The sequence below is a fragment of the Caretta caretta genome, chromosome 27 (genome assembly GCF_965140235.1).
Source record: "Caretta caretta isolate rCarCar2 chromosome 27, rCarCar1.hap1, whole genome shotgun sequence".
In the NCBI taxonomy this organism is placed as follows: Eukaryota; Metazoa; Chordata; order Testudines; family Cheloniidae; genus Caretta; species Caretta caretta.
The window spans coordinates 10,464,925-10,479,075 of NC_134232.1; the positions used below are offsets into that span (position 1 = coordinate 10,464,925).

The following is a 14,151-nucleotide window of genomic DNA, read 5'->3' on the forward strand; positions in this document are numbered from 1 at the left end:
GATGACCATAAAATTCTACTGCACTTGATAGAAATGCTAACTTCCAAGAACAACTGAATTGTCTCCTTCTCTGTCTCTCTCTATACCAACTTCTGAGTTTATAATATGTTTTATTTTATATAAATCTATACAGACACACAAGAACGTAAGTTCCTTTCTGAAAATACTTTTGTCTTTTTATTTGGTTTTTATTTGTTTGTTTGTTACTGAAAGTAATCATCCTAATTTTTCTAAAAACACACACACACACAAAACCCTGAGATGTTTTGCTGTTTACTCAGGTGAACCATTTCTGTATCTATCTATCTATCTATCTATCTATCTATCTATCTATCTATCTATCTATGATAAAACCAATCTGTACTCAATCTATAGTAAAATTGTCTAGAAAAATAAAATCTTAACTTATCTTTTAGGGGAGAAGAAAATCTTAATTTTGCTTCTGCAAGCACTCCAACATCAATAATTACTTCAAAAGGATTTTGGAATAGGATGAAATAATCCCAATGAAAAATAGAGGAAAAGAAATACTAAGGATGGTTTAAAACTTTTATTCTCTGATCCTAACTTTCTTTCTTTCTTTCTTTCTTTCTTTCTTTCTTTCTTTCTTTCTTTCTTTCTTTCTTTCTTTCTTTCTTTCTTTCTTTCTTTCTTTCTTTCGTAAAATGTTTCTGCTGTCCGTCTTTAATGTAGGTTTTTAAGCAAAACAATAGAAAGAGTGACTCTCTAGCAGGAACATTTTTAACTTTTTCTTATTAGCGTTTTGGAAGCAGATGATTGAAAATTGTCCCCCAGTTTGAGGTTGGGCACGAAATAATGTTTTATTCACCTTTTGTGTGTAAGTATAAGGTAGTTGGATGGAACGGAAAGCAATTTATGTGTAGGCAGGGCGGAAAGAAAGATACAGAAGTGTCTCTTTACGTCCCATTGAAGGTTGAAAGATTGAAAAATATAGCTGGAAGTATATAGGGGGTGTAAGGAGAGAGGGTGTTAGGGACACTGAGAAGCGTTTAAGTTGGGAGGGTTTTGTGTAGTTATTATCTGAAATATGTTACAGAAATATTTGCTGACTGCCATAAATGAATTTCAAAATCTACCCCCTGTGTGTTTATATTGTGGAAAACTGCAGTGTTGGCATGTTAGGGGTAACTTTGCTCGGCTGTTACCAAATGTCAATAAAATACAAAGTCTTGCTACCTCATTCCCCCCCCCCCCCCATCCCACCCCCTCTTCTTCCCAGCTTCCGTAAGCACCATGTTAAAAAAAAATTAAAAGTTGAAGTTGGAGGGGAGTGGAGATGGGGGAACCAGCATCAGTTAATGTCCATAAAGGTTCTGGTTTGGATGTGATAAGCGAAACAATTCTTTAGGTTGCCATCATGCCCAGCGACATCTTTAACAAATCCTCTCCGGTGGGAGGGAGGGGGAGATGGGATGGGGGGGGGGGTAGCGGGGAGCCACAAAAAGTCAATGTTGTATATGAAAAAACTGTCATCATTTTAATTCAATATTGACACCCCAACATCTTGCAATAATGAGAAAGGTTCCAATCGAAACCTCTGTTTTATAGCAGTAGAGGAAGGAACTCATAAAACCCTACCAGCTTTTATGTAGTGCGGTATAAACAACAACAACATCCCTGGCTTTATGGCGTTTTATAGTTGGTTAAACAGTTTACAGCCTTTTGGGGGGGCTATTACAAACGCAATTCCCTTCATGGGATAGTTAAACCTTTATCAATAATAAGGAAATTGATCATTAAAATGTTAAATATGACTACCTCGTTTGTTTTAAAATATGTTTAGGATAAGAAGCTGTATGATTTGATAACTTGTATTAAAATACCAATTACATTTATAGGACCTTTTAAAACTGGTAGCAATTAAATCCTGTTCTTTTACAGTTTTCCAAAGCGACCCTGACATTTAAAAAGGCTAAAACTGCCTCGTTAAAATTTTGAAATTAACGACTGAGCGCGCCTCTCTTTGATTTTCCAGCACTCCCCAAAAATCAATCTTTTGGGTGGTCTAGGTATTTGATTTGTTGTGAGGCGAGAGATATCTCATTAATGTAGGTAGTTAAACATATTTAATCCGTATATTCACCCCACCTCTCTCCCTCTCGCTCTCTCTCTCTCCCTCCCTCTCTGGCTTTTCCTTCTTTATTCCCTCACACTCTTCTTTTCACAATCATGCAGTGCAGAGTCCGTGTGGAGTAAGGAGAAGCCAATAGGATGAGGTTTTGGTAATAGATGCAAATGATCATGAAAAGACACTGCAAAATATGAAACAACTCATTTGCGCCGAAGTAAATCACTGAAAACTGTTTATGAACTGGCATCTCTTCTTGGAAATGTAAAGCGAGAACTCTATAAGTGGCGATTTTTTTAGGGGGGGGGGAGCAGGAATTCAATATCATGCAGGCTTAGAGTTTTGATTATATCCTCCTTTTATATTCCTGGAAATCACAAACTGTTGTTGCTTAGCATCTTAGCTCTTTCTGCGCTAATAGATTCCCGTGGTTTTTAAAAAAAAAAAAATTAAAATGAGCTCTTATTTTGTCAATTCACTGTTCTCCAAATACAAAACCGGGGACTCTCTGCGCCCCAACTACTATGACTGTGGCTTTGCTCAGGATCTTGGAGGTAGACCCACAGTTGTGTATGGACCCAGCACGGGTGGTACCTTCCAGCATCCGACCCAAATTCAGGAGTTCTACCACGGAGCATCCTCTCTCTCCAGCTCCCCTTACCAACAGAATCCCTGCGCTGTAGCGTGCCATGGGGACCCAAGCAACTTCTATGGATACGACCCATTGCAAAGACAGAGCCTGTTCAGTGCCCAGGAATCGGACTTGGTGCAGTACACGGATTGCAAGCTAGCTTCCAGCGGCCTGGGGGAAGAGGCGGAGAATTCAGAGCAGAGTCCTTCTCCGACACAGCTTTTCCCTTGGATGCGACCGCAAGGTGAGGCGAAATAGAAAGGGCAGAGAGGAGGCATTTCCTGAGCCCATAAAGTATCCCCTTTCCACAGTGACTTTTTACTGCTTTATGGGGGTAAACTTTTGCACTTGTAAATTGCTTTATAGTTTAATTACCCTGAAGGAGACCTTTTTCTTCTCCTTGTGGAGAGCTGGGCTTTCAATGTGGGGCGCTTCCCCTAAAGTTTATTGCACTTTTATAGCCTGAAAGCGCCTTCATTTGAGGGTGTTTTTGTGTTTTGTTTTGTTCTGGTTTTGGTTTTCGCCCGGGGTCTAGCTATACACTGTGCTTTGACTACAAAGGAGTGGGGAGAGATTTTTTTTTTTTTTTTTTTGCAAGTGAACCCATTTTTGCTAGCCCCGCTCTGGGAGAGTGGGTTGTGTGATTTTTCCACCCCCACACGCTTTCCTTGAGAGTTATCCCCCCCACACACACCTTTGTAATATTATAGAAGAGTAGGGTCTGTCTCTGTGTTTGTTTCCTGCCTTTGCTTCTGTGTCTCCTCTCTCCCTTCCTCCCCCCCCCCTTCGCTTTCTATTCCGGAGCCTGGTTTATGTATCTTTCAACCTCCTTCTCTTCTCCCCCAACCTTTGCCACCCCCCAGCAGCCGCTGGACGCAGACGGGGGAGGCAGACCTACAGCCGTTACCAAACCCTGGAGCTGGAGAAGGAATTTCTCTTTAATCCCTACCTGACCCGCAAACGGAGGATCGAGGTGTCGCACGCCCTGGGACTGACAGAAAGGCAGGTCAAAATCTGGTTCCAGAACAGAAGGATGAAATGGAAAAAGGAAAACAACAAAGACAAGTTTCCCAGCAGCAAATGCGAGCAGGAAGAACTGGAAAAACAGAAAATGGAAAGAGCCCAGGAGGTGGATGAGGAAGGGGACGGACAGAAGGGGGACAAGAAATAAGATTTTTAAGAACTGAGAGGCAAGCACTAAGGGTCTGATGGGATCCTGACTCTTACATTAATGGCAGTTAATGTAAGGGGGGGGAGGGGAAACAATGCATAGAAAAGAGGGGGAAACCCTTTTATTGCTGTAAAACAATATAGCTGTAAGCACCCACTTTCCCTGATTGTCCTTTGGTACAATGAACAGTATGCAAAAGAGATCCGGAGGTCTTTCTAGCCTTTCGCCAGTTATTAACTAGTGGTAGTGTATCGCAATAGCTTATGTAAAACATGACTGTGAATTTTCTCTCTCTCTCTCGCTCTCTTCTTTGCTGGGGGGTTGGTTAACTCTGCTTTCAATGCTATAGGAGTTTATGTGAAATTATATTGTGCACTTTTGAACCCTCCTCCTTTTTGTTGTGGTTAACTGTATGTACTGGAGGTAGCTATTGAAACAGACATCCCGACAACATGAAACTGCCTATTTATGCTGTAGTTATCTCTCCTACTCTGTCTCTCCCTCTCTTTTATGATTATTATTTCGTCACTTTCCTTGCTTCTGTTCTTGGGGTTTGGTTCGGGGGTTTGTTTGTTTTTTGTTTTTTTGTTAATTTTGTGTCTCTTCCAAAAGGCTTTTCTTCTTCTTCTTCTTTTTCTTCTTCTTCTTCTCCTCTCTCCTTTAGTTAGCATGCGCACAGTGGAGCAAGTTGTAAAGTGATCCTTAGGTTTACTGTGAAAAAGAATGTATACTGTATACGTGAATTACTTTATGGGGGAACTAATGATATATTTTGTTGTTCTTTCATCACTTTGTTCTATTGTCTAAACCTGGAAGCGGCGGAAGAAAGTTACAATAAAGTTTACAAGCGAGAATCCCGTGACATCATTCTTTTACTCTGCTTCATTTCCTCCAGGACTACTTTGATAGAAAGGAAATAAAAGTCAATTGTGTCAGAATTGCAGACCTTGCAGTCAAAGGAGTGCTTACCCTGTAGCGAGACTGAAGAGTTTAGGTTGCTATTAAGGCTGGAGGAGGCAGAGGCTGAATTGGCTCGCAGGGTTTTTCTTCTTTGGAAGTGTGTGGGGCGGGGGGATGGATTGTTTTGCTGTTGTTTTTTAACAGTTCATATATGTTGACAGATTAGGTGGCTGTGTGGAAATCCTTCCTCAAGGTAAATATTTCTTTCATTGCTTACTCCCAGTTTCCCCAAGATGAATCCCAATCACTCAGAAATGAATCACTCCCCCCCCCCATCCCCTAATCTGTTTGCAGAATTGTCAGTTATGCAATTGAGTGGCTGACATGCTAACCCTTCCTGCTTTGCCTGATATCTTCCACCATGGAACTACTGAAGTGTGTGTGCGTGAGGTTTATTTTCCCTTTCAACAGAACCTTGGAAAGGCGGAACAGCGAAAATCTGAGATGCAGATCAATCATTATCCTCTCATTTCTCAGTAAGGCTTTGATTTAAAAACGAGAAGGGGAGAGAGAGAGAGAGACAGGTTACTTTTTGGAAGATCTCCCTGCTTCCCCAGCAGAAAGCTAAGCAGCCAGCTGGTAACGCTTTACTTATAGTTGTAATTGGCTGCCCTAGAACCGCTGACAAGCTAAACAAGGGATCTGTATAGTCTTTATTTTTCGCAACAAGGAAAGCAAATGCCAGCTCAATGCGCAGCTCAACGCCCGTGGCACGAGAATGAATTAAATATACGGCCGAATAGCTCTTTTTATTTTTTTTTACAAAAACCCTAAAGTATTAGGTATCAATGAGGCATTTGTCTTTTCGGGGCTACAGATAAGGGGGTGGGGGGAAGGGTGTACAGGCTCCTGAAAAACTACGACAAAGACAGTGGAAATCTTATGTGGCGAAGGAAGGAATTTTAGACAGAATCAATAAAGGAATAAAGAGAGCCCCGTTCATTTATTTCTCCCAGCAAAGAGAGAGAGAGAAAGATGCTGTTTTATAACCAAAGTGTTTCTAGCCTCCCTCCCCCCCCCTTCGTCTCAGTTGAAAACTGATTACAGGTTGCTTATCGACTCCAGCACAATTCCGCCCCATTCTCGCATAGATCTTGGAGGGTTTATATCACATCCATTATTTATCATATTTTATAAATCCAGCCATACTCTAGTTCTTTTTTTTTTTTTCCACATTACCAGGAGCCAGTGGGGAAGCTGGCTGCTGATTGGAGCGGGCAAAATCACGTGCCCCGGAGTCACATGGTCAGGGAGGAAAAAGGGGGTCCTTTTTGGTGTAAATCTGGACTCTAATTCCGTAATATATCACGGTACCTCGTAAAACCGACACTAAAACGTCCCGGCCTACAAATCACCCGGCCAAATTATGAGTTCATTGTATTATGCGAATGCTTTATTTTCTAAATATCAAGCCGCAAGTTCAGTTTTCCCATCCGGCGTCTTTCCTGAGCAAACTTCGTGCGCTTTTGCCTCCAATACCCAGCGAACGGGGTATGGATCCGGTTCCAGCGCTTCGTTTGCTACCAGCATGCCTGGGCTCTACGCCAATGGGAGTAGCATGCACCCCCAAACCTCTAGCATGTATTCCACCAGCTACGGCCTGGAAACCAGTTCTTTCAACATGCACTGTTCTCCGTTTGAGCAAAACCTCTCGATGATGTGCCCGGGAGACGCCTCCAAGCAGACTTGCAGCAAAACGGATCAGAGGGACTCAGACTTGCAAAGCGAGAGCAACTTCCGGATCTATCCCTGGATGAGGAGTACAGGTAAGTCAAAAGCCTCCTTAAAGAAAGTCGCCTGGGGGGGGGGGTAAATTATTTTATGGCGTGCGGGAGGGGTGGGGGGGGGGAATGAGGGGAGGGGAGAGGGGGAATTGTCCCCAACTCCTTTTATGACGTTTCGCCGAAAAGGAAACGCTCTTTCGCTCTCTCTCTGCCTTCGAGAGGGAGAGAGAGACACCCCCCACCCCACCCCCATAAAGCCATCCTTTTAGCTTTAAATATTTATTAGAGCGGCTGGTGCTGCGTGTATGCGATGCAAAAGGCAGTTTGTCTTAGTGAGGAAAGGCAGGGCTGCAAAATCATAACCATTAGCTAATTGTCCCCATACTTAACTCTATTTTTTTAAAATGTTTTTGTTTGCTTGTTCCTAAAGAAACTCCGTACAGGCGGCTCGCAGGGTTTTTTTTTTTTTTTTTTTAAATAAAATTAATTAATTAATTAATTTTGCTGGCTTGTTTAAGATTGCTAGAGCGCTAATTACCAGACCCTTAGCATAACGTCCCAGACAGCGCAATTAAGCCCTGAATGTGACCATTAGTCTAATAGAAACGGCAACACATAATTCCAGTTTGCAATTCAATCCCTGCTTTCAAAATTGTGAAATTGCGGAAGGGGAACAAATAAATAAATAAATAGATGCGGGTCTCGTGTAAATAACGCAGCGGCTAGAATCACTGATTAATCAGGGTCGGCGTGTTTATGCTTTTTCATGGCCTGTTTGGAGAAGCTCTGGATAAGGTGCTGGTCAGCGGTAATGGACCTGCATTGGACTTATGAAGTGATCTCATGAAGTGAAGCTGCCTACTTAGCATATGTATTTAAAATACAAATCTGCCTAATGCACCCATCCCGGCTGGCATACCTATATTTCATTCACAAACACGCCTCCTCTCAGCATATTAGTGTCAATTAACATTTAATAAATATCCTTATTCATTACAAGAGATAGTGTTCTGACATACCCTTGGTTTCCCAATAAACTGAATTCATTTCAATAATTAAGAAATGCACTGGTTATAAGGCGTGAAAACGCTGGCCTGTCTCTCCCTCTCTCTCTTTTTGTTGGACGAAATCATTTCTAATTCTTATCTGGTCTTTCTCAGACCACTGCCTAGCAAACTGAAATATTAATATCTCGTTTTCACTCTAAACGCAGGTTTTTAAGAAAAGGATTGCTGCCCCATTGAAAGCAGTGTGGGACATGTGAGCTCATTTCGGTGCTACTAAAAGCCCTGATTTTCCTATGATTTGCCAGATTGCAACTTGATAGCCGCCTGACTGATGAGTTAACTTTAAGCCAGATAGTCTGAACGTGTCTTGGTAGGAAACTTCAGGGGAGAACAAACTCCTGCCCAATGTATGTGCCAGTTGAAGGAAGCCCAATGCAGGCGCTTGAGCAAGCAAGAGTTTACCCTAAACTTATTTGTGGTCAGTATTTTCCATTACCTGCTCCATAATTCATTCACTTTTACAGCTGATGTATCAAAGACCAAATATTTCTGGTTGTGAACACTTCATCTCTGCCTTTCGATTTAAGGATTCCCCACTCCTTCTTTCTAAAATGTGCCACAGGATAACAACAAGGCTAGGGAGGATTTTGAAGTCGTGCGAATATGCTGGATTCCTGCGAAGACAAGCTCTCCAAGAGGCATATTTTGTGGTTTGCAGTGCCTAAAACTAAAACACTACCTGCTCCTAGAGATCCCCCACCACCACCACCTTTGCCCACCGTGTAATTGCGTTTGTGGAATTTCATCCGCGATGGGAAGATAGTATAGCAATTCCCCATTCAGCAACAGTTTATGGCTCTTCCCTCAACAGATTTTACAACCCACATTCCACAGAATTGCACATTTTACTTCCTTGCCCCTTTTACAGCTCGCCTGGCCGTTTTCCTTTTCCTTTCTTTAATAAGTCTTTTCTTCCTTACCCCCCCCCCCCAAAAAAAGTCCACTGGAATGTTTTGGATGGATGTCGAGGGCTTGTATTGGCCATCCTGGGTATCAACTGAATAGAAACCACAAACATCATGATGCTGCATAATTATTTCCAATTGAATTCCAGCAAATGGCACGAAAATGTGCTCTGGTTTCATTCCAGTCCCCTTTCACAGACAACTAAATAGTTGCGGGTAATGCCGGATGACTGCCGAGTCTTTGTTTCAGCCTGTTCCCATGTAGATAAAAATATCCTCTTCAAAAACCTCTGGTTATGCAGCCCCATCTTTCTGACAGATTTTTAAAAAAATACCCCACTTTCATCTGGGGAAGTAACATTATCCATGTCAACCACTGCCTGCCCCTTGCCAGTAGACCAGAGCAATGTAATATAGAAAATATTACGTTAAATAATTAAGACCATTGCGCAGCTTACAAACAGGGCTAAATGATGACAGCTTTAACAGAGGACAAATAATTGAAATGGTATATTTAGCAGATGCTTCTATCTAGCTATGGAAAGTATTTATTAATGTATTTATTCCCTGGTTAATGGGAAATTTCTTAGGTTAAAAATAAAAACAAATGCTTTAATATGAAAGTGGTAGCAAACTTGTTGAAGTTCTCTCCCACACAAACACAATCTGAAAATAGGTAACACTTCCCCCCGCTCCCCAGATAAGAAAAATAATTAAATATGCGATGGGTGTGTGTGTGTGTTCTATTAGAATGTTATATTCTTCCAAAAATACAAGGATCGGATTCTAAGTTGTCAGCGCTCTTTTGAGGAAACAACTGGGGATCTGCCGTTGGTGTATTACATAGCTAGGCTATTATGGACAATATCTGGAATATGTTTAAAGAAAAAAACAACCAAACAAACAAACAAACAAAAAGGCAACCCAACAGCTACCCAGAGTTCATTTGATTCTAATTTATTGTTTCACAGGGACTGACAGGAAAAGAGGACGTCAGACCTACACCAGGTACCAAACCCTGGAGCTGGAGAAAGAATTCCACTATAACCGCTATTTGACCAGAAGAAGACGCATCGAAATCGCTCATGCTTTGTGCCTGACAGAGAGGCAGATCAAAATCTGGTTCCAGAACAGACGCATGAAGTGGAAAAAAGAAAATAAAACTGCATGCACCAGTTCAAATAGCCAGGAAAAACCAGACGCTGAAGATGATGAAGAAGAATGAAAGGGATGGGTTTGGGTGAAGGGGACTTTAGTCCTGAAAGCTAATCCAGGAAACGTGAAACCTAAACATAAAGGACTATATATATATATATATATAAAATAAATGAAATCAAAATAAAAACAAGCCTAAGAATGGTGCATTCTGTTTCCTGATACTGAAAAAAAAAATACTACCTATGTTAGTCTCTCTTTTTTTTTTTTTTGTACAATAGAATGGATAATAATATCTACCTATTAAATGTGGCTTTAGAGTCAGATAGACACATTTTTCTATGTGAGTCTTCATACAGTACAAGTATTTGTAAATCTCCCTGTTTGTATTTCCTTGTGTACTTTTTTGGTATGAAGTAATGTGGCCGTGTTAGCACCTTTAATTAGAAAATGTGATCTGAAAGTATGAAGGGAAATTATACATAGCGTATATAGTACTCTGTACATAATATGAATTATGATGATCGCTTGTTCTGTTGTAACCTCTGTGGTTCTTTTCTGGTTGCGATGCTGTTTTTGTCTGTGTATATTTTTACCTGGACCACTTCCTTGTTCAAGTCATTAGAAAAAATGAATTAATATTGTGCTGAGTAAAGCGGTGTATATCAAGGTAGACGATTATTTAATAGCAGCGAGTTTCTTTTTCCTGGTTTGTGATTATTATTCTTCAAAATAAAAATAATAAAAACACCCACCAATAGTCTAAAACTGTGTTCAGTTCATTGCACTTTTCTTATGTGTTTGCATTATTAGAATTCAGTTGTTTATTTCTGGATATAAAGAAAATATCCCCTTTAATTTCCCCTGATACGTCATCTTATTCGGACCAGATAATTTTCAGCATAACAGTCGTATTTAACATTTTAATGACATTTCTACAAATGTTAAGACTTTAAAACATTTAGCGAAATAAAACTCATAGTCGGGTATAAAAAAACAATTGCCAAGAATATGGATTTGCAGATTTCACTCTTTTCCCTTCCTCCAAATATCTTCAGAGATTATTCTACTGGGAAAAAAGACGGGAAAGGTAAAAGCAGAGAAGCAAGAAACAATAAAAAAAACCCCTATTTCTATATTATATATTGATTCCTGTGACTAATCTGACCCTTTCCCTAGGACACAAGATATTTTGCTGTGGTTTGGGGTTTGTTGTTCCCCCCTTTCGATTGCTTTATCGTGGATTGTAAGTATTTCATTAGCACGGCATAATGTTTAACATCAAAACACACATAAAATAAATGAAACCAATTAAACTCAGGAAAATCAACAATGCAAAACAACGGTAACTAATTTTAAGCACTTGCGAGCATCTCTCTCGCTCGCTCGCTCTCTCTCTCCCTCTTTTTAACATTTCCAGTGTACGCAATAAACGAACGTATTCTTCAAGTAGGAGATGTACGCAGTTCTAGAAATGTGTGTGTAATAGGAATACGAATATAGCAGACCGCGTGGAATTAGGTGTAGCTGTTAAATGGCTTCTTTCTTTCTTTCTTTCTCACGGAAGCTGAAAACATTTAATAAAATATCTTTCTTTCATTTTACCCCCAATACACAACACTTGATTTCCACTTATTAATACAGTGGGATGCCGAAATAAGAATATTAAAGCTTTTAGATAAAATAATGTAACACATTACTAAAAAAAAAAATCACGGTGTTAGGCCACTTACTATATGGATCATATATTATGGCGTTTACACAGAAATCCCACTTGATCAGAGAATAAAAGGTGAAAACTAAATGTTCCCTTATCAAATCCCCCCACTGTCATGTGTTTTCATACACACTCTTTCCAGAGCGAAAACTGGGTTCCAGAAAATTCCTATTGCTCGTGAAAGGTGTCTTGCTGTATTGGGCCAGATCTATTGTCCCTGGGACATGTACCTCTACAGCGACGGGCATCTCTGAATTAAGGATTTTAAAAAAAAATCTTTATTATGCTCAATCTATTGAAGCACATCTTATCAGCGTAGTAGCAAATCTTACAGCCCGCCCGTGATTTCCACACACGAAAATTACCTAGTGTCAGGATTTCCAATTAACGTTCTGAGTGCGTGGTGTGTTGGATCCTAAATACGTAGTGACACATAAATACATAGGGTTAGATTACGTTCTAGATACAGACAGCATTTCTCTTTCAATATATTTGCCTTGCTCTATTTCCAAATTCTCCGACGCCCGCAATGGTTCATTTTCTGTTTTAACAGAAGGATTCACAATTACACAGCTAATAAGGTTAAAATAAAACCCGCTGCTTGAACATCGCCTGTCCTTTAAAAATCTTTTTTTAGCCTTCTGTGTAAGGTCTGATTCTGGCACCTCCATTAAATCCCCCACCAGGGAAAAAAAGAAAAAAAAAAGATCTTTGCATATTCTTATATTTTTGTTTAAAAAATAAAAGATGGCGTCTAAGAAAAAGACTGCCGGTAAAGCAGTCATGAAGAAATGCAATAAATTCCTTGTTGTTTTATGAAAATTTACAACTTTGTGATAGAACTTTATGAGTGGCTGGGTTCTGGGATTGGCCAGAGCCGGTCATGTGGACTGCTAACCGTGAACATGAACTTTTTATGATTTCCCATGTGGTTATATTGCACCATTCTTTTGGCCGCTGTACCTTGGGTCGGATCAGTGTCCTCTATAGGGCTCTTGCTTCTTTACATTGTTTTACTTTCGTGTATAAACTCGAAAGGGCTAAAAGGGGGAGGAGGTGGAGGAGGGGGGTAAACACAAGACACACGCACTCTCACCCCCCAAAAGAGAGCGAGAGAGACTTAAAAGGTTTTTTTATTTTAATTCCTGTGTTAATTTGCCTGCTGATTTTGGAGTCTCAGTAGTAATGGAGGGGAAGTGGAGATTCTGTACCGAGTGGAGGCTGATATTTTTCAAGGAGGGAAGTTACTCCATTTTCTGTGCAAATGACAGCAATGCAAGAAGCTATCACAAGTCAGAGAGACAATCGACGGCTATCAGGTTGGGACAATATTTGTCAGCTAAAAGATAAACAAACGCTACTTGCTTAAAAAAAAAAACTTATACCACAGAAATGGACTTCAAAAGGTAAGGGAATAATATATGTTTCTCTTCATTTGATTTTTTTTTTTTTTTTGCTTTGAGAAAATGCAATTATAAAACTCCCTCTCTCCTCCCCCACCCCAAGAAAGAAAGAAAGAAAGATTAACAGAGACAGTAAGACAGCAATATCACCTGGATATACTGTCTTAGATATCTGACTTGGAAACAAGGCTGCTGTGGTCTTCGGTGACGGGGTCTTTTAGATATTGCCTTAAAAAAAAACTAGCCAAACCCTACTTGGTTTGTTGCCTGGGATATGTTTTATTTTTTACCCCTCCCGAGCAGAATTATCTTGCCATTTTGCCTGTCTTCAGGCGAGCCCAGTAATTTGGCGAAGTTTGCATTGAAGCCAGTTGGGTTTTGTTTTGCTCTCCGGGGTCATTATTACGTGGGTGGTTTCTTCAAAGAGGGCAGTCCACCACAGTCCTGTAGAATAAGGTTCTGGAAACTAGAAAACATAATAAGAATAAGAGCAACTACAGGGCTGCAACGTTATGATTACGTTTATTTTTAAAGTGAAAGTTCCAAATGAACGAGGATGCTGGGAGGGAATGAGGATGGGTGGGTTTCATTGCGTTCTGCAATGCTCCTGCAAATGTAACTCGTCTGTGGAGCTGTAAATCCCTAAATATCGTTTATTGTTTATTTCTGTCTTCCTTTTCCTCCGCTTGCTACCGTGCGGTGTGAAAACATCCTTGTATTTGAATAGCTTCTCCTCTGAACGAAATGGTTGCTTTGGTTTTAAGAAAATACTTCTTCGGTGAGGCACGTCATTTTGAATGTTCCTTTTCATTATTGCAGGACTTAAAAAAAAAGACACATGGCTCCTGTTTTCTGATGCTTTTCAAATAACACAGTATCCGAGGTTTATGCATGGCAAGGGATATTGATTAAGGAAGGCACCAATGAGTTAACCATTAAAAATAGATGACAAGGCGACTTATATCACCCGGCTTGACTATTCCTGCATATTGTAGGGGCAAGAGTAAATGATAGCAACGGTGGAAATAGCAAACAAAAATTAATTTTCAAAAGATATTTTTGAAGGAGCTGTTACGTGTTGATACATAACAGGGAAAAATAAAAGCCAGCTGACGGGCTTTTCCTTTTAAGTCCATAAATGTTATAGAATCCGTGGTTACTGCTGTTCTTTAAAAATAAAAGGGGGGAAAATGATTATTTCATTTCATTTAAATAACATAGTTCCAGAATCTATGTCTGCTGATGTTTTTAAATGCTGTGTGAGAAACCACTTGTAGAACCCAAGAGATAAATGTCACTCCAAGTAAGTCTTTTTAATCACTTTACCCC

The 14,151-nt window shown here is 40.2% G+C and overlaps 3 protein-coding genes across 4 annotated transcripts in view; all 3 read left to right on the top strand.

Annotated features, from left to right (window-relative positions):
- The first annotated feature begins 2,004 nt into the window (after positions 1-2,004).
- On the top strand, positions 2,005-4,745 carry HOXB8 (homeobox B8). 2 transcript variants are annotated; one of them, XM_048830085.2, is made up of 2 exons: positions 2,005-2,964; positions 3,587-4,745. In XM_048830085.2, the coding sequence occupies exons 1-2, from the start codon at positions 2,544-2,546 to the stop codon at positions 3,889-3,891; spliced, it is 726 nt and encodes a 241-aa protein (XP_048686042.1). In that variant the 5' UTR covers positions 2,005-2,543; the 3' UTR covers positions 3,892-4,745. The 2 variants fall into 2 exon arrangements, with proteins under 2 accessions (XP_048686042.1, XP_048686040.1); XM_048830083.2 differs by having other exon boundaries at positions 2,006-2,964; positions 3,584-4,745.
- Positions 4,746-5,557: 812 nt separating this feature from the next.
- HOXB7 (homeobox B7) lies at positions 5,558-10,460 on the top strand. Its single transcript, XM_048830087.2, has 2 exons — positions 5,558-6,617; positions 9,519-10,460. Exons 1-2 carry the CDS (start codon positions 6,218-6,220, stop codon positions 9,770-9,772), a joined length of 654 nt encoding a protein of 217 aa, XP_048686044.1. The 5' UTR covers positions 5,558-6,217; the 3' UTR covers positions 9,773-10,460.
- Positions 10,461-12,352: 1,892 nt separating this feature from the next.
- Positions 12,353-14,151, top strand: part of HOXB3 (homeobox B3) — a 59,085-nt gene continuing 57,286 nt past the window's right edge. The window contains exon 1 of the mRNA XM_048830077.2: positions 12,353-12,825. The gene's annotated coding sequence lies outside the window, so the exon portion shown is untranslated. The remainder of the gene's footprint in view (positions 12,826-14,151) is intronic.

Bases quoted from the DNA above. Each gene is read 5' to 3' on its own strand.
- HOXB8 (XM_048830083.2), top strand. From the start codon at position 2,544: ATGAGCTCTTATTTTGTCAATTCACTGTTCTCCAAATACAAAACCGGG. The intron at 2,965-3,583 runs GTGAGGCGAAAT...GCCACCCCCCAG, and splicing joins CCCTTGGATGCGACCGCAAG to CAGCCGCTGGACGCAGACGG.
- HOXB7 (XM_048830087.2), top strand. From the start codon at position 6,218: ATGAGTTCATTGTATTATGCGAATGCTTTATTTTCTAAATATCAAGCC. The intron at 6,618-9,518 runs GTAAGTCAAAAG...ATTGTTTCACAG, and splicing joins TCCCTGGATGAGGAGTACAG to GGACTGACAGGAAAAGAGGA.